Below are 19,551 nucleotides of genomic sequence, written 5' to 3' on the forward strand. Positions count from 1 at the left end.
GAACCATAGTGTCCCCTCTCGCACTCTGGAAAAATAAGTACATGCAACAAAAACGTATTCTTACACTTCATCATCATATAGGAAAAATGTGTTCATGCTTATATTATAAAAATCTGATGCAAGATCAAGCACTCAATACAATGTTAAAATGGGTTTTTACCGAGATTGCACTTTGGTCCTCTGTATCCTGGAGCGCAGTAGCACTCTCCGGACACCGGGTGGCACAACTGATTCCTCTCAGAGCACTGGCACACCTGATTGCAGTCGAGTCCGTAGGTGCCAGGCAGACAGGCTAGACATAAAAATATGTCAAGTCAGAACTATAAATGACTATAAAATGAAACGTAAAGACTCAGTAATGTGCTTCTACAGCTACTATATGAATAATATATTAACCCAGTACAAAGTCACCTCCAGCTGTCTTTGTCAGAATCATTCAACTACTCACTCTGTTCACAGCCGTTTCCAGTGTACCCGGGTGGACAGCCACACTCTCCGGTAACATGATGGCAGGAACTGCCCTGTGGGCAGATGCACAGCTCAGCACAGTCCTTACCATACGTGCCAGGTAGACAGGCTGATGGAAATGAGAAAACCATATTAGATCTCTTAAAAAATGTCATCATTACAAGATGCAAAAACAAAGTGAGTGATTTAATTAGAGTTTTCTAAGAGCTCATACTGTATCAATTCTGTTCAGTGTAATAAGTTAGATCACTATATAGATTCTGTTTTAACTCAAAGGCCTTGCGAGATCCTCACTTTCAATCTCGTAACTACATAACTTACATATCAGTTTTATAGTAGACACTATATCATTCATAGTAACTACTTCAACACTGGGACTTAAGAAAAAGAAGTACATAATAAACCTGAAAAGTTTAGGCTTAATAGCTGTGAAACATTAGAGGTGATTTGTAGTAGCTCTAATGCTGGGCTGCAGATGAACCTGATGAATGGATGAGCTGACCTTTATCACAGTGAGCTCCTCTCCAACCAGGAGGACACAAGCAGGTTCCTGTAACATGGTGACAGGGAGCACCGTGCTCACACCGACAGCGCTCTTCACAGCCCAGCCCGAAACGCCCGGACATGCACGCTAATAAGACACACAAAGTCAGACAGCTGCATAAAATTTAAACGGTTTACACGGTTTACCCCAAAAGTAGTCAGTCAATCGAGACATGTTTAGTGTCCGAAGTCCGCTTTTTTAGTCTCACACTGGAGCTATGAGGCTAATGTAGCTGAACAGAATAATCTAAACTGTATGCCTAAATCATCACACAGCTTAAATCATGCTGAGTTGTAATCTTAAATAGACTTGCTCATGTGGTTTCTAACACTGCACGAATTCAGGCTTAAGACAGCTTGTTTTCAGCTACACAGCATCCACTGATATAAGACAGCCGTATGCCATACAGTACTTTACTGAGTGACAATAAGCTTCCCTTTCCATTTTCAGCTACATTATCCTCATATTTCCATTGCAAAACTAAAAACAAAGTTCGAATGGCAAATACATTTTGGCTGACATACTGGAGCAAAATAGAAATTGTGTGAATTATATTTTTGCTAGACTATTCCATATTTCACACCTAACACTTCAGCAAAAACCCTTCGTTTCTTCAATGTGTCAATGCATCAACGCTACAATTTGCTCCAGAAAAGAAACTACATGCGTTCCTTTGTTCAACAGAGCAGAACCAGAATGTTTTAGGAACCGATCCCTTTGTGAGCTGGTTCTGAGACAGTTTCTTCCCCTGGGTCATCAGGCTGCTGAACAGCCAGTTGTGCTGGTGTATTGGTCTATAGGCCTGTCACTGCACCTCTGAGTCATCATCTCCATGGACAATCACCACCTCATCCACATCTCACCAGACTCGCTCTGATCCTCCTTCAATCTAGCAAATCTGTACTTACACATATAGATTGACACCTTGTACATCTTCTATCCATATCCTGTACAATCTGGAAGATTTCTATATTAGTATTCTATCCCCTGTGTACCTGCATCTCATTCATTATCTACCTCAGACTAACTGCATATATGAATATATATATATATAGTATTTCAATTCTATAAGGGGGCTACGCACCTAAGATTTTCACTCACTTTCCACCTGTGTAAATGTGATGTGACAATAAACGTGATTTGATTTGATATGTACAGTGTCAGAGGGATGATGTTTTCATGCTTCTTATAGCAGACAAAGAAGCATCCGACTGTAGCTTTAACAAAACATACCTTTTTCACAGCGATCTCCAGTCCAGCCTGGCCCACAAGCACACTGCCCAGTCTGCCTGTCACACTGGCCTCCATTCTTGCACTCACACTTATGCTGGCAGTCTGTCCCAAAATTTCCTGCAGCACACTCTAAAAATACCCAGAAATATACACAGGGAGACAAATCAGTCAGGAAAAAACAGGACTTTCACTCCAGTCCAGGAATCACTATTTCACTTGCAGGACTAACTAGATTCCGTTGGTGTTCACTAACATTAACAGAATCTAGTTAGTGAACAGTTTGGTGAAAAATCAAGTTTACACACTTTATCACCGACTCCAAAAGTAGTCAATCAGCCACGACATGTGTGATGTCCAGAGTTCGTTTCTTCCGTTTAGAACTGGAGCTATGAGACTAATGTTGCTAAGAAACACTTTAACTCGATTATCCCCCAAACAGACCAAATCGATTTCCATAAAAACACTTCACCAGAGCTTTTCTCAACTCTCCCAAACCATGTCCAGTCAAAGATACTGATTCTACATCAGCACTCCCACTCTTGAGGTGGCTCTGTTATTTAAATAGGGCCGCCTGCAGAGTTCAGCTATAAGTTCGCATGACCTTAGCAAAGAGCTGGATGCTGGGTTGAGAGATGTTTTGCTGATGTATTTGTACAGAAACTGTTTGGGCTGTTTTTTGAGACTAATGAGGTTTACTGTTTGTTAGCAATGTTAGCCTCATAGCTCGAGTTCTAAAGAAGTGAAATTTGTTTTTTCACCAACCCTTTCAGTTTTCAGGCTTCATTTGACCAGCCAAACATAATAACTGGCCCAAAAGCTGTACTACCCAAAGCCTGTACACGAGTAATTAAAGTCTCACATGCTTGGCAAGGTGAGGTGAAGTGGTGAGATTGGGAATTTCCTGTAGTGTGAGCTTCATTAGGCTGTTCTTGCTGAAACGTGAATAAATTTACACCCTGGAGCTGTAGAGCGGAGCGTTATGAGGTGAGTGGAATAGGAAAGGAGAAGTTTTACGATGCAGACAGCTTGAGGAGGTCTAGAAGACCATCTGCGGTCACAACTGCTGCTGAATGTCTGCCACAGGAGCTAACAAGCTGCCAAAGACCAGCAGGAGACAAAACAAATGATGTCAGGACCAAAAGCTATGGTTGCTAATGTGCTTCCTGAGTACAGGGCAGCAGTGCTGACCACAGTGGGACCCCACGCTGAATGCTATAAGGTTAAGTTTTTCCAAAGCCAGTCAGGTCTAAGTGTCATATGACATTTACAGTAGCTCTGTGTTCTGTTTAACTTTGTTATTTGTCTGACTGGACATGACAACTCCCACAGATCTTATGCAGCTCTTATTTTTATTCTTATTCTTATTTTGTTGTAAATAGTCTAGAGATTTAACTTTAACTCTTATTGTTTATAATGTTTATAATGTTTATACTGTTTCCCTTACTCCTGTTACTCTGCTGCTGTAATACTGTGAATTTCCCCGCTGTGGGACTAATAAAGGATTATCTTATCTTATCTCTTATCTTATGAGCACTGTATTTATTCATATCAAATTTCAGACCACAGATAAGAGAGAGCAGCAGACAGCCTGAATTGGTGGAATGTCTTCATATACACTTGAGCAACTCTAAAATAACTATAGAAGGTCTACACCAGAGCAGAATCACATGATCCCACTCAAACATGGAGCAAAACAAGTTTCTGGATTGTTGCTCTACTGTTTAAGCAAACTTCTGGCTTACACGATGACGTAACTCAAGAATTAAGGGTAATATTTTGAGTCTAATAATGTAATGTAAAGAGATACTTACATGAGAGAAATTGACACACATTGAGTTCCTGTTATTGTGCATAAAAACAGAAACTCTGATGCTTAAATCACATTTAAGGTGCTATACTGACACATTTTCTTAGGGTTTTCAAGATATTTAGTGTAATGTGCTGCGATAAATCTAACTATGTGCGTTTTGTTTACCCCATTGGTGGATTTTTTTTTTTTTTTTAATGTAAAATAAGCATTTATGACTCATTTCCTATATATTTCCTAGTATTTGCGAATGGCTATTTTGCAGCATATGCATAGAAACCGCAAAGCAAATGAATCAACCTCAAAACACAACAGTAAATTCGCGATTGATTACAGTACCTCAGTCTGAATGACTACAAAAACAGAGGCCTTCTGGAAACGCTGGAAGAGGCAATATGTGCCAAAGTCAACAGACCACCTCTTATAATGCCTATATGTGAGCAAAGCTTTAGAACATTCACACGGGGTTTTCAAATATCTTAACTACTTTTGAATTTCTCATGGATTTTTTGTTCATTTGCTCTTTTTGAATTTGCTGTTGTGTTGTCAGGTTTGTGCCTTGTTTTGTGTAGCTTCCTCTAAACCTTTCTCACTTTGAAACTCACCCAGTTCACAGGCTGCTCCTGACCATCCGCTGGGGCATGAACAGCGGCCACTGATGTGGTCGCATGACCCACCGTTTTGGCACAGGCACTGCTGTCTGCAGTCCACTCCAAATAAACCCTCTGGGCATTCTGAGAGGGCACAAGCCAAAATGACTAAAACCTTTTAACAATTTCTTTGATACACAAATACACAAGAAACTGCCTGCCTTCAAATGCAGACATTATTTAGTGCTGTACTCTCAAACTGCTGAAACCCATTACTCACTTTGGGAGCAATTTAGTCCTGTCCACCCCACTGTACATACACACTGACCAGTAGCTGCATGGCAGCTCACACTGTTCAGGCAAGCACAGGTCTGGGAACAATTATCACCATAGAAACCGACAGGACAGGCTGTGCAGAGATAACAAAAATACATCACTTTAACAATGAATAAAAAAGCATGAACATAATAGCAACTAATACATTTGGATAGTTTTAACTACATGACCCGCGAGGAAGGCCATTTTAAAAGGTGCCGGCTGTAAAGGTAAGTAGTTAATGCTAACTGCTTCCCAAATGTATTAATTCATTAAACTGGCTTGAAAAGATGGCTTACTGTTCTTCAAAAGGTGGCAGTAGATTTAAGGTAGCACTGAATTTGAAGTGGCAGTAGATTTGAAATGGCAGTGATTTTAAGGTGTCAGTAGATCTATGGTTGCACTGAATTTAAGGTGGCACCGGATTAAATTTTTCGGTGAATTTAAGGGAGCACTGATTTTAAGATGTATTAGATTTAAGGTGGGACTGAATTTAAGGTGGCGGCAAGCTTAAGGTATCCATCAATATAAGATGGCAGTGCATTTAAGGTGGTAGTGCATTTAAGGTAGCAACAAAATCCGAATAAACCTTGGATACTGTAGCACATGCCTAGCAAAATCAAAGCAACACCATCAGTCTTCCACAATTTTTACGTTTTAACATAATTGGCTGGCTTTTTCAAGCTAACAAAAAGCTTGTTAATGAACTTTCCCTTTCTAGTAAGAATTGCTCTTTTAACCCTCATATAAATTCTGTAGGTATAAGAGTTAATATTTAATTATGATTTGAATTTAATAAAAGTTACTGCTGTGTGTAGCCTTGTTTTGCTGAAAGAAAAAAACATCCTTTACATTTTTGCCATGCTTCTGTCATTTATTCATATAGGAATAGAAAATAATTGGATGTATAGACTCATACCTGTCAAATGTGTACCAGTATGTACATTGAATGCAAATGTAATTCATTATGTAACTATTTATTACATAATTACAGTAACACCATCGGCAATAACTTAGTAGACTGGGTAGACTTCAAAGGATTAAGGTCATTCCAAAGTCAGTGCAGAACTGTGTGCTTACTCTGGTTGCAGTTTGGACCCAGCCAGCCTGATGGACAAGTGCATTCCCCAGAGAGGTGATTACAGCGTCCCCCATTCAGACATGCACACTTGTGCTGACAGTCCAGTCCATAGAAACCCTGTGGACAGGCTGACCGAACATACAGGCACAACACAAAGAAAAACACTTAATTAATTATCTTCCGGGGTTCTTCAGCATTAGATTGCAGTTAACATGCAGGTTAAGCTTGAGCCGACTCACGTTTTTCACAGAATGTTCCAGTCCAGCCCACCTTACAGGTACAGGCTCCACTCACGTGGTCACATAATGCTTTGTTGTCACACTGGCAGTGATGCCGACAGCCCGGTCCAAAAAAGCCAGCAGGGCATTCTGGGACAGAGACAAAGATGTGTCAGGAGTTATGAGATTAGGTGTTTTGGGGCAGGGCTGAACATGTGTTCTACACAAAGACAGCACAGCTGTGGGTCTGCAGAGGAGCAGAATCCAAATGAATACCAGCATAAAGTCAAATTAATTATTTAATTATTTGTCCCACTTTACATTGTGTCTCTAATAACTGTGTAGTTACACATGAATAACATATGCAACAACACTGTAACTACTGATGATTTAGTCAATGATAGAGATGGATTACAAAAGTATAGCCTGTAATTATGTAATTATAGTTTTGATAAGTTGATCATGTCCTTCTGTTCCTTATTCTGCTATTAGTAGAAAAGGCCTTGAACAGTTGCTACTTTAAGACACCAGGTGATGACGTGCATCTTTTATTTACTAAGTGTATTCCAACTAATGTTATCTTTTCAGGTATCAGCAAGAATTAGTGAGCTGACCCGGTTAACCACGAGGAAGGAAAACAAGAACCGAAAATAAAACCAAAATAAAAGGCCCATTGACGTAAAATGAACATAGAGCTGGCTTTCTCTGTTAGCTGAAAACATCAGTAGCACAAAATTTTAGCAGCAAGCACAGGAATACATTTAAAAATGTTTCAATATTCAAAAACGCTGATGGAAATGCACATTTTGTCTGTCTCTGCATCTTTTATTACTGCACTGGAAAGTTAGCCCAACAGTGTTTCATTATACTGTACTACCCTGTATTGTATAAGAACAATAAAGTTGAATTGAATTGAAATTGGTAGAGTTCATGGTAGATGAGCAACATAGGCTGCCTTTTCAGATGTCAGCTAAAACAATGGTAAAAAAGTGGTACAACACTGGATGCTGATGAGGACTAGTCATCTTACGGGACAGGTTGTGGGGTTTCAAACCAAAAGTAAAGGCTGAGCTCCATAACTGACGCGTGTCTTAGTTCTACACTTCCCCAAATCCAAATTCAGTCCAGGGCATGACGACATGGTCAGAAAACCATCTTTTTATTAAAAGGAAAAAAACAATTAAACAACTACCTGCACATCAAACGTGACCTCCATGAGAAACATTTGCATAGTATCAAACCCATCATAAAGCTGTTGGTTTAACAACCATACACATTTCAAAATTATGCACATAAATGAAAAACAAAAAACTCCACTCATCCCTAAAGCTATTAAAAAGCATTTGACCCTACAGGAGGTCTTTTGTTTTCTTTTGCCAGCATGTTAGTTCGTCAGAGAAAAAAAAAAAGAATTGTTTTGGGATACAGAGTTTAGCTATAGTAGTTATCCTAGTTAGTAATAAAGACCCACTACATGTGCGATTTGTATGTGGAATGGCATAGTGTATTATGCATAATTTCTCTCAAATACGAGCAAAACCATTAAAACATAAAAGCACCATTTCATTGAATTGTTGGCTGCCTTCCTGTATTGAAATGCAACAAGTCCCCGAAAACTGACTTCAGTATTGGACTACTGGCATCTCGAATGGTTAACAGAGTTCTCCAGTTCCCATGCACTTCACTATTTTTACACATATGTTTTATGTCCTGATGATAAATCACTGTGTATTCTTTTGTTTTTATATCAACATAATAAATGTCAAAAATATGAAGATATAAAAACAATTACATGGTGCTAATGTTTCTGGCTGTATCATCCAGCCCTTCTACACAGTATCAAACGTATCCTGCTCACTCACTTTGCTCACAGCGAACTCCTGTAAAGCCAGGTTCACAGTTACACTGGCCTGTCACAGCATCACAGCTACCATCACTGTTCTTGCAGTCACACACTCTCACACATTCAGGTCCCCAGTGTCCTGCGTCACATGCTGCCAGGAGACAAACATACACAAGAAAAGAAACATTAAAGAAAGCTTGCAGCAAGTGAATACATTCCCTTAGGAATGGCTGTGGCTTTACGAAACGTGTGCACAGTGTGTCAGAACTTGAGTCATCCTGTCCTAAATTCTGGCAGGATGATTTCATTGCTAATGTTCTGTGATGGTGTTCACAAGGACAGAGCAGAGAGTTAACTTATCCCAAAAACATTTGGCTGTGAATAAGAGGTACAAAATGAATACTAAATAAATAATAGCAAAGTACTGAGCTGTACGTAACACACATAACAGTGACTACCAAATGTGTCTGCTGTACCTTTCTTGCAGTTGTGTCCAGTCCAGCCTGCAGCGCAGGTGCAGCAGCCAGTTATAGGGTGACATCGCCCACTGTTCTCACACACACACTTCAGCTGGCAGCCCTGGCCGAAACGTCCAGCGGGACATACTGGTACATACAAAATAATCTATCATACTAGGTTATACCTCCCCTTGCCACAGAAACCCTGTCAGGTAAGGATTACACCAGTCTTACACATTTCCGGCGCAGTCATGGGCTGGAGGTTAGGGAACCAGCCCTGTGACCATAAGAGCAAGACTTCAATCCCCTGAGCCATCAGTATGTGACTCAAGTGCCCTTGAGCAAGGCACCTATGCCCCAACTGTTCCCCGGGCACTGCGGATAAGGCTGTCCACCATTTCAGGCAAGCGTGCTCACTGCCCCCTAGTGTGTGGGCATTCACTAGTGTGTATGTGATGTTTCACTGAACGGATGGGTTAGACGCAAGGGTGAAATTTCCCTGTTGTGGGAATAATATAAGGGTCACTTAATCTTAATCTTTGTCCATTTTAGCCTCTAGTAGCCATTCCACCTGCGAAATGGAGACTGACTTAGATGTTATGAATTCATTTGATCAAATAAATTGATTCTCCCTGTCACTCTGAAGCTGTGTATGAAATGTTGTGATGCTAAAATGAACTGCTAATGAGCAATGAGGGGCAAAAGGGGAGGGGTGAAAACCACCTACTGTGACAAGTCACACCTCTCCATAAATCTGGCCATTCTGATATAAAAAGAACGCAACTGAAGCTTTCTCCATAACAAAAAACTGTGTACAACTGGCACAATAAAAAAGACGCTCAACACACAAACACACAAAAAACATTCTTACAAAGGCTGACTTGCTTTCTTACCTATGAAGATGAAAATCTTTTTTTTTTGTAAACGATGCACATTTCGATTAAAATGTATTCTATCAACATTTTAAAGAATGCATAGCGCAAAAACCACAGAAATTCTAAAACAGGTGGAAGTTGCATTTTATGGCTACTGTGAAAATGGTATTATGTCCAAGCAGAACACAACAGAATGCACAGTCGAGGATGACAACTGGGTGTCTGTGTTTGACTGAGTCAACAGTTATGATGAAAAACTGGGACAGCTGGACTGACCTGCTAAATCACCCGACCTCAATCAGTCAGTGGATGAATTGCTGAAACAGCCACACATGAACTTTGGCTGAAACGTGTCTGCAGTGGGCTAAAAAAGACAGTACCTCAAGGGACTCTCAAGACACTGGTGCAATCCTTACATGACAGGATTGATGCAGTTATTAAAACTTTTGATGCTTATTTTGATGCTTTGTCCAAAAATGAAATGTACACAGTTTTCCCCAATACCCTAAACACAGTCAGTCAGCCAACAAGTGCATCAGTCTGGAGTTCCTTAGTTTTTTATGGTGCTATGAGTAGCAAACAAGAAAGTTTACAGCCACCTGGTTTACAACGAGTGAACTGAATTCTTATGATATACTAACATACATCTAAAACCTTATGACATACTGTAATCCAAAAAATGGATAATAGTATGTTGCACAGTTTAAAACTTGAATCTGGAAGCCGTTATTTTATCTATACCTTAGACCATTTTTGACAGTATGTAATACAGAAACCAAAGGCAACTCAACTTAAACTTTTTTTTTGGACAAGTTTACTTTTATTTCCAGTACATGGTTGCATGTACTTTTATGTTTATGTTTATTTTCATGCTTTATATATTTTTTATGTTTTATCCATATGGGGATAATTAACTGAACAAAACTGAACTGAATTAAACTGAACCGAACTGAGGCAACAAATCTGTCTTGGCTGATGTACTACACTGGGGTCACTACATGTCCTTGGATGAGAAGCCTAGTACATGATGGAAAAGTAGGGATTACATTGTTGTACTCACAGCTTTGGCAGAGTCTGCCCATATACCCAGGTGGACATAAGCAAGTGCCATTGTGTTTATCACATATTGCTCCACTTTCACATGCTGGACATGTTTCCTTACAGTTCACTCCCCAATGCCCTGCAGGACACTCTGAGGAAGAAAGAGAAAGTGAGAGAGAGAAATGTAGTACACACTGATGAGCCAAAACATTTTGGACCAATCGAATAACAGAGAATATCTCATAACAACAGCACATGTCAAAATCTGGGCTATATTAGATGGTAAAGGAACAGTCAGTTCTTGCAGTCAACATGTTGAATGCAGGAGAAATGGAAGGGCATAGTGACGTTAGCAACACTTGAGACGGGGCATTTTGTTATGGCCAGATGACTGGTTTGGAGCAGCTCCGAAATGGCAACACTTTTGGGGTGGTCCTGGTCAGAAGTGGTCCAAGGAGGAACCAGCCATGAAACAAGGGTCATCAATACACAAGTGAAACAAATGTTATCCTGTCTGGTCTATAGTGACAAGTAAGTTACTTTCACTGAAATTTTTTATGATGGTTAAAGCAAAAATGCGCCACAACACACATTGCGTCACACCCGGCTGTGGATGCCGCTGTGTATCTGCAGACGGGCCAGAGTGCCCATACTAAACCCTGTCGTCAGTGAACACAACAGCACTGAAACTGGATCTTGGAGGTTTTCCTTAACATCACATGAATGGCAGAGTATGTCCACGTCGTTCACCTGGGGAATAGATGGCACCAGGATATACTGTGTGAAGAAGGCAAGTTGATGAAAGGAGTGTGATACGTTTGGGAACAGTTTGAGGAACATGATGAAGAGTTGCCTTAGCCTTCAAATTCACCAGTTTTGAATTTTGAGACTGGGGAGAAAATTGGGTAAAAATCCAGGGAAAAAAAAAAGAGTTTGTCCCCTGGGAAGGCTTTATATGAGATGCATGAACACTCAAGGTGATATTCCGACTGCATTCAGCGTGAGCATTAGTGCAGTGACAGACTGATGAGGTTGGGTGATTAGTTCCGGGACACAAACTCCACTCCAACACATCTCCAAGAACTGGATGTTGCTCTATGTCTTGTTTCTTTAATATAGGCTTACCTTTCTCACACCGGCTCCCCATCATTCCAGCAGGACATTTGCATTTGCCGGTCTCTTTGTCACATGGGGCCCCTGAACAGTCACATGACTGAGAGCAGCCAATCCCAAACTCCCCAACTGAACAATCTATAAGAGTACCAACAGACAGCGTTAGACAGACAGCACACTGTACTACATATGAAGTACAAATGCAGACCAAAAGACACTAAACTAACTCTGATCACAGTTTCCTCCTTTCCTGCCAGCTGGACACTGCCGCTGACATGCCCCAGTCACGGGATCACATGTCGAACCAGATGGGCAGGAACACTTCTTCTCACAGCCTTGACCATAGAAGCCTGCATGACATTCTACAGACAGAAATCATACCAGCATGAACCAAATACCACATAAAACTATTGAAAGGACTGCTTCACTGAAAAACCCTCAGATTTGTTTCTTTAGTTTTGCATTAGAGCTAAAGGCTAATGTAGCTGACGAATAATGGAAGTTACCAAAATCCTTTTGCCACAATAATAACCCGAGGAAAATATGTGATCATATTACACCACAATACTTTGCTCATCAAAGGTCTGGGGACATCTTGTTGTCTTTTTAAATGTTCCAAATAATGTTTGATTTTTACATAAAGCAACTATCAAAGTGCCAATCCAATTATGTGTGTATCTTTAGCTTTAAGATTCATCAAAATTTATCACAGTAAAGAATGTGATGACATCACAATGACAGAATACAATGCACAGCCTTTGGCTTTATTCTTCTATCATGTAGATTGTATTTGATTTGAACAGCTTTCCTTTTAATAAATTATCACAAAAAGAATGAATTATTTTAGAAAAAATCATTTAGAAAAAAAAGTTGTGAACTTAAAACATCTAATTTATTCTTCCTGTTCACACATGTAATATGAAGACTTTAAGGCCCTCTGGCAAATTCTGACCTTCTTCACATTTGTCGCCCTGGTAACCAGGCCTGCAGATGCAATTGCCGTGACGACGGTGGCATTCTAGTGTGTTTTGCTGCACACACTTGCAGTCCTCAGAGCAGCCTGGTCCGAACACCCACTTAGGACATGCTGCTTAGCACAGGAGCAAAATATAAGTTAAAGAGAAAATATTTAAACAAAAAAAAGGAAGATAAAGCAGTTACAGTTAACTAATCCTATTATCTTACATGTCTTGTCAAAATGTCTCACACATGCACACACACACACACACACACACACAAAATAGCTGTGTTTCGAGGTAGTGCGGGCCCTTGGTAGGACCATCTTATGAAGACTTGTCCTTAGTAGCCTATGGGTCACACAAATGGAGCAGTCCTAATGAGGCTGCATGGAGACGTCACCAGAGCAGCGTGAAACTCGTGAGGGTTACTGGTGAAAGAAAATGGACCCCACTGCATTTTGCTTGTTGCTTTTTCATGTCTTCACGGAAATGGAGGAGATGTTCTTATGTAGTACGGTAAAGTACATATAAACAAATGCCTCTAAATAAAATATGATGTATGGAGGAATGCTTTAATTAATCAGTGATTTTACACTTTATAAGGTAACACAGTCAAATTTAAGCACATTTTAAAACGAGCTCTGCTCCAACGGCTTTGTTTCCCACCATTTCATGGGGCTGTTTGTTTTCTCCTTCGCATTATTTGTGTGCAGAGAACTGTGGGTAACCAAAGACCTGGAATGATACATCTGATGCGTCCTTGAAGTCAATCCGAAGGAAGGAAACATTTATAGGCTGTGTACGAAGGATCGTTCACTTTGGAACAGCCTGATGTGACGGAGCGGCTGAGAAATGCAACCTATGCTTTGGAATGCAACTAATATCTAAGCCATTTTCTGGGTAACTCTGTTGTCTCCCTGTCAGAGATTGATGTTAAGAGTGATCGCCAGACTCACGCAGGTGGCAAAATCGCCCGTAGAGTCCCGGGTCACATAAACAGGCTCCATATGTGCGGTGACAGCGGCCGTTGTTGGCACAGTTACATTTCTTATTGCAGTGCTTTCCATACAGGCCCTTAGGACAGCCTGTAGACAACAGATACATCCTGTCAACATTCATTCATACTAAATTTTCATCACAGTACATTAGACATCATATACGATGTAATGACATACTTAAAAATACTTTGTTAGCTTAACAGGGGTAAAGAAAAATTAGCTCATTTTGCCAGTAGAAAGTTTTCAGGGAATTTTCAAATGTAAAAGTGCAAAAAAGCTGCATTTTATTATTGTCTGTATTTCACTACTATATGAATAATTCCTCCAGTGAGGTTTGTGTATTCAGTGTATATTTTAAAATAATCATGCATTGAATTTTTGAAGGTGAAATTGATGGTCATTGTGAGGTCAGACATTTACTGTAGCTTGCAATATCAGGTAGCAGATGTACAGTGTCATGCAGGTTTGTTTAGCCTTTTAGACGCATTTAGAAGCTTTTGAACTAACCATCCTGGCAGAGGTCTCCACTGACGCCTAGCGGACAGCGACAGCTCCCAGTCACAGGGTCACAAACACCTCCATTCTTACATTTACAGCTGAACGAGCAGTTCTGTCCAAACCAGCCCTCAGGACACGCTGCATCATGGACATAAGACACAAAACAGGCAGAAGACACATCTGTGAGTAACGCTGTTTTCAAACTTTTGTATGTGGAGTTTTGAGCTGAATCCTTTCTCAGAAGCTCACTCTGGTTGCAGATGATTCCTGTCCATCCGTCTGGGCAGTCACAACCACTTCTTCGGGCATTACACACACCTCCATTTACACAGTCTTCACAAGTCAAACTGCAGTCAAAGCCAAAGGAGTCATTCAGACACACTAAAAAAGAGAGAGAGAGAAATGTAACATCTTTTTTTCAGGTGATGAAGTCAAACCAGTACATCACTGCAGGTTCAACAAAAGCTAAATAATGATAATGAAAATGTTAAATGTTAAACTCATATATAAAGGTTTTTGCATATCAAATAATTACAAAACTTCATTCTGCACTTCATTTAATGCACAATTTATGTTTATTTAGCATTTTGAGAAAAAGTGCCCTGTGCAAAAGTTAAGGCAAACTGTATATTTTAAACTGCATTAAAGTTTGTAGAAAAATGCCAAGTATGTTTGTTATATTGATTTACTTTCAACAAAATGTATAATTTAATGAAGGATGTTTAAACTGTTACATAAAAATGTAGCTAAACTGAAGGAAGCCACATCTAACCAAATTTCTCAGCCAGTGTGCTCTCCGCTCGCAGCTCGCCAGTGTCCTCGTCGTAGTCATCATAGCGTTCCAGAGGCTCGTACTCCTGTAGGATGGCCAGCTGCGGTCTGGGTCTCTCCACTACTTGACCACTGTTCAGGGCTTCAACTGCTCCTTCTAGCACTGACAACACACACAAGCACTGTTACATACAGCTGACAAAACTGCCCAACAATGCCAAAGATGTGAGATAGAGATGGCGCGATGCTTCACCAGGCATCGGGCCCATATCAGCAGAAAATGCAGGAACGAATATTGGAGGAAAAAAGAATGAATCAAATCCAATCCTGTAAGAGATCCAACCTGAAAAAGCGCACATTCACACTGTGTGTTGTAATGCTGTTGGCTTTGTATTGTTCCCTGTGGGGTAGTAGAGTGTTTGAGTAGTTTCAGTAGGATAGACAACTTTTAGATGGTCACTTTAAGTGAGATGAAGTGTTGGATCAGCATCAGTATAATCCGATAGTGCAGGCTTGAATATCATGTTACCTCAAACACAAAGCACCTCATGAATCATTCAATTAATCTGTCTGTATGTCAATCACTCGCTCACTCACTCTCTCACTCACTCGACTTTGGCAGGTGGAAGATTCTCTACATGAGCTAGCTATACATACACACACACAGGATTCAAAAAGATTCATCCAATTTCAAAGCAGCATATTTTTTATAACAGTGAGGCGCCAAGGAACACATCATATACCAAGTGAAATGGGATTATAGAGTTTCTGACTGTCCCCGGAAGATGGCTCCCTTCAGTCTGCAAGGAGATGAGACTCCTGAGCAGAAAGCACTCCACGTTCTCCACTTCAATCTTCAATAAGAGTGAATCTGTCATAACTGTGCTGTGTGATTTTCATGGGCAGTGAAGCTCCAACAGCTCAGAGCGTTCATCATTGGTTCCACAACACTGGATTATCTCCGAAATCCCACTGGAAGAGCCGTGTGCCAAGTGACAGCCAACATGATCAATTAAGTATGGAATGAGTTTGACTGTGGTGTTGATGTTGTCGGTACAGCTGGAGGAGGTTCATACTGAGCACTTGTAGAATGACATAAACTTTACACTCATTTAAACCATTTACAGTTCACTGAATTGTTCTGAAACGATTTACAAGTGAAATAAATAATTTAAAAATTGGATTAATCTTTTTGAATCACTCTGTATGTGTGTATATGTATGTGTATATATATATATATATATATATATAATTCATTTATTTCAACATATGTACATCTTTGTATTTATTTAATTTAGAATTATGATGCACCACATTATTGCTGTAATTTGCACATTGTAAAATGTGCAGGAAAAGGATATTTATATTTACATGGCTGGTGGGCATGTAAACATCTGACATGATCAAAATACTCCCTTTCAGTTTAACCCTAATAACTTTTTCCACAACACTTGAAAGCATTTGAAGGGTTAACTACTTCATGACCAGCATGTGATAAGTTGAACGTGTGAGATGGACAATGCTGACATCACACAGCGAAATCTCCAGTGTAGAATACACTAGAGTGCTCATTCGTATCCAGCTGGAATTAAATTAGTACTGTGTCAGAGCAAAATACTTCATCCTCTGTCCAGCTGGTCCATTTGCTGCCAGGGCGCTAAGTCTGACTCACAGATGCAGGAGCGGCGGTCCTCGGCCAGGCGGTGACCCCGCCTGCAGTAACACTGGAAGGATCCAGCACTGTTCTGGCATATGTGATCACAGCCCCCGTTCTCAGCCAGGCACTCGTCTGTATCTGCAATCATAGTTTAACCCATCAAGCCTCATCATACAGGTACATAACATTAATATTAATAAGTCATTAATAATAATGAATATTTATGCATTATTATATAGACTCCATGGAAACATTAGGGATATAAATCTCTGATTCTGCAACCATCTGACTTTATAATGATTCCTTAGAAAACTGTCGTAACGTAGGGAAGCAGGTTGCAAGTGACTTTTTTAGGGGCATTTCAATACTTGTTATCCATAACACAGGTATGAGTCAACACACCAGCAGGCAATAGTAAAGGCAGATCCATGTTAATAAACAGGAGCAAAGCAAAAACACAGATTTTGCCCGCTGAGGAAACAAAGGGGTATGAGTAAGCCAGTTAATGGGTCTTAGATTACTTGCAGGTTACTTGCCTCATAAAGTTTCTCCCCACAATTCAATTTGATGTGATTTTTATCAGCCTTCTTGCACATTTTACTCATTTTATAACATTTTAAAATTGATGCAGTTGGATTGCCACCATCATTTAATTTCAGCAGGGGCACCCAAACTTTTGCAAACAACTTTAAATAAAATACAAATATATCTTTTTGTGATGTCTGATATTCATTAAGTGAATTAAAAAATCAATTGAATGTGCAACCATAAAAATCCATTTTAAAAATGCAATATTCTGAGAATAGAGACAATTCATTATCTCACTCAGAAATTAAAATCTGTGTCTGAATGCAACACACCGTCACAGCTGCATCCATCAGAGTTGAGCCTGTAGCCAGCAGCACAGTAGCACTCATAGCCTCCTGGGTAGTTTGTGCAGTCCTGCTCACAACAAGAGCTTCCATCCATGCACTCATCTACATCTGACACACAAGCACAGAGGATTACAGTTCAGTTCAACAAGCAATTAACCCAAAGGGAATTCAGTCAGTTCAAGGTTGTCAGGCTGTTAGTTGGCTGTGCTGCTTTACCAATACAAGTCTTCAGGTCATCATCGAGCTGGTAGCCCTGATTGCAGCTGCACACTGGCCCATTGGTGGAGTGCTGACAGTGGTGTGAGCAGCCGCCGTTATTCACCTCACAGCTGTTCACAATCTCCATCTCAATCCCTGTCACACACACAGGGACACACAACAACATAAGAACCAATAAACTGGCATGCAATGCCTCAAATTCGCTCTGAGAACATGAAAGATCAGTTCAAAAGTACAGTACTATGCAAAAGTCAGAGACCGTTCCTTACTTATTTAATTTCCAGTCAAACAGTACAAATATTCATTTTAGGAGATTTTTTTGAGAGGTTTAGATACAAATAATCTTCCTGCATATGGAAGGGGGAAGTCAAAACAAAATAAGTAAAAACAGAAGTTTCTAAAACTTAAAAAATGATTGAAAGATACAGAGAGAATGGGACTCCTAACAACCATGCAAGACCTGGTAGACCCCAAAACTGTCCCTCAGATAAACAACACTTAAAGCCTTCATCTTTGAGAGAGAGGAGAAAATCAAGCTGCTTCAGATCTGAAAACATCCACAGCTGTTTCTGTCCATCCGTCCACTGCAGAAGAAAATCCACATTACTGAGAAAAGGAAATTGACAAAAAAGAAGCTTTTCAGGCTGCTGGTGTTCTCAGAACAATGGACTTTCCATCCCAGACTCTAGGCCTCAACATAATTGAATGTGTGGATTAATTGGATCATAAGAAGCAAAAAATGCAACCAACTTCCACAACTGAACTTCAGAGACATGGAAAATTAGGCCTGCAATATTTCTTTAAAAATGAAAGCAAATCTCCCAAAAAGAATGGAAACTCTTAAAATGGCAAAGACTAAATACTGAAAAAAATTAGTAAATTGTTGAGGTGTAATTTTCTGTTTAATATATTTTCTCCTTTTTTCCTTAAACATAATGGCTGTTTTGACTGGAAATTAAATATCTTATTAAATATCTGTATGTTTCTCAAAAAATACCTCTAAAGAAAAATTTGTCCTTTCTTTTAAATATCTACTACGCATGAAACACAAAAGCCTGATAAAAAAACAGCCATGAAACAAACACACAACACATGTACTGTGCATACTTATAGAATGTAAACTCACGATAGCACTTTTTGCCATCTGCTCCCAACTCATAGGCAGCATTACACACACACACAAAGGAGCCTCTGGTGTTACGGCAGCCATGGGCGCACTCCGTCTGACCCACCTGACACTCATCAATGTCTGACACACACACACACACACACAGAAACAGACACACACAACAGCTCAGCTTAGGCAACAGAAATGCCACTAGCAGCTTCAAGACATACTGTATAAATCCATGATATGCAAAGGAGACATTTGCACACAAGAAAAAGGAAATAACAGCAACATAAAATCTCATTCCCTCCAGCAAAGAGTCAAGAGGTTGGCATAGAACAAATAACACCCAGAACAACAAACAAACCTGAGGAACTGAAGGACTGTACAGTAGACTATGGATGTAAAAAAGCGATTAATTAAACTGCCTCAGTTTTGGAATAGAAAATTATTATTGGTGTTCAAGCTCATCTATAAAGTACCACTACAGAAAACATCAGAAAAGTCCAGACTGCCTAAAAAGAGGAAAAACATTCCCCAGGTGCAAAAGGCTTACATTTTTAAAAGCTTTGTGTATGATAATATTCACTATTATTATTACACTATTAATAATGTATTATAGTATTACACTATTAATAATGTATGCTTGTTTATAAATTAAATTCTCATGCAATTTTCTAGCATAAATGTAAAAAATGCTTTTATTGAACATATTTTACAAGTAAATAGATATAAAACTGAACAATACAATGGGTTCAAGAAGCACTGAACAATTTTCATAATTGAGTAGAACTTAACGATTTAACCGTTTATTAATAGAATATCTAATTGTGATTTTTCTGACCAATATTGTGATTTAAACTGTGATTATTTCATATAA

The 19,551-nt window shown here is 39.7% G+C and overlaps 1 protein-coding gene across 3 annotated transcripts in view; it reads right to left on the reverse strand.

The window, feature by feature from the left end:
• The window catches only part of megf6b (multiple EGF-like-domains 6b), a 113,343-nt gene that overhangs the window by 8,372 nt on the left and 85,420 nt on the right, over window positions 1–19,551 (reverse strand). For all 3 annotated transcript variants that reach the window (XR_005129283.1, XM_017704899.2, XM_017704902.2), the window contains 23 exons: window positions 18,690–18,812; window positions 17,561–17,698; window positions 17,330–17,452; window positions 16,485–16,607; window positions 14,814–14,975; window positions 14,291–14,422; window positions 14,051–14,179; window positions 13,502–13,630; window positions 12,539–12,673; window positions 11,814–11,948; window positions 11,599–11,724; window positions 10,493–10,624; window positions 8,576–8,704; window positions 8,119–8,250; window positions 6,278–6,406; window positions 6,038–6,166; window positions 4,923–5,051; window positions 4,658–4,786; window positions 2,246–2,374; window positions 971–1,099; window positions 449–577; window positions 161–292; window positions 1–25 (listed from right to left, as the gene is read on the reverse strand). The exon at window positions 1–25 is cut by the window's left edge and continues 104 nt beyond it. Coding sequence is in view for 2 of the 3 variants with exons in the window: in XM_017704899.2 (XP_017560388.1) it covers window positions 1–25; window positions 161–292; window positions 449–577; window positions 971–1,099; window positions 2,246–2,374; window positions 4,658–4,786; window positions 4,923–5,051; window positions 6,038–6,166; window positions 6,278–6,406; window positions 8,119–8,250; window positions 8,576–8,704; window positions 10,493–10,624; window positions 11,599–11,724; window positions 11,814–11,948; window positions 12,539–12,673; window positions 13,502–13,630; window positions 14,051–14,179; window positions 14,291–14,422; window positions 14,814–14,975; window positions 16,485–16,607; window positions 17,330–17,452; window positions 17,561–17,698; window positions 18,690–18,812 (2,908 nt within the window). In the remaining variant the exon portion in view is untranslated. The remainder of the gene's footprint in view (window positions 26–160; window positions 293–448; window positions 578–970; window positions 1,100–2,245; window positions 2,375–4,657; window positions 4,787–4,922; window positions 5,052–6,037; window positions 6,167–6,277; window positions 6,407–8,118; window positions 8,251–8,575; window positions 8,705–10,492; window positions 10,625–11,598; window positions 11,725–11,813; window positions 11,949–12,538; window positions 12,674–13,501; window positions 13,631–14,050; window positions 14,180–14,290; window positions 14,423–14,813; window positions 14,976–16,484; window positions 16,608–17,329; window positions 17,453–17,560; window positions 17,699–18,689; window positions 18,813–19,551) is intronic.

This window comes from Pygocentrus nattereri, chromosome 21 (genome assembly GCF_015220715.1).
Source record: "Pygocentrus nattereri isolate fPygNat1 chromosome 21, fPygNat1.pri, whole genome shotgun sequence".
In the NCBI taxonomy this organism is placed as follows: domain Eukaryota; kingdom Metazoa; phylum Chordata; class Actinopteri; order Characiformes; family Serrasalmidae; genus Pygocentrus; species Pygocentrus nattereri.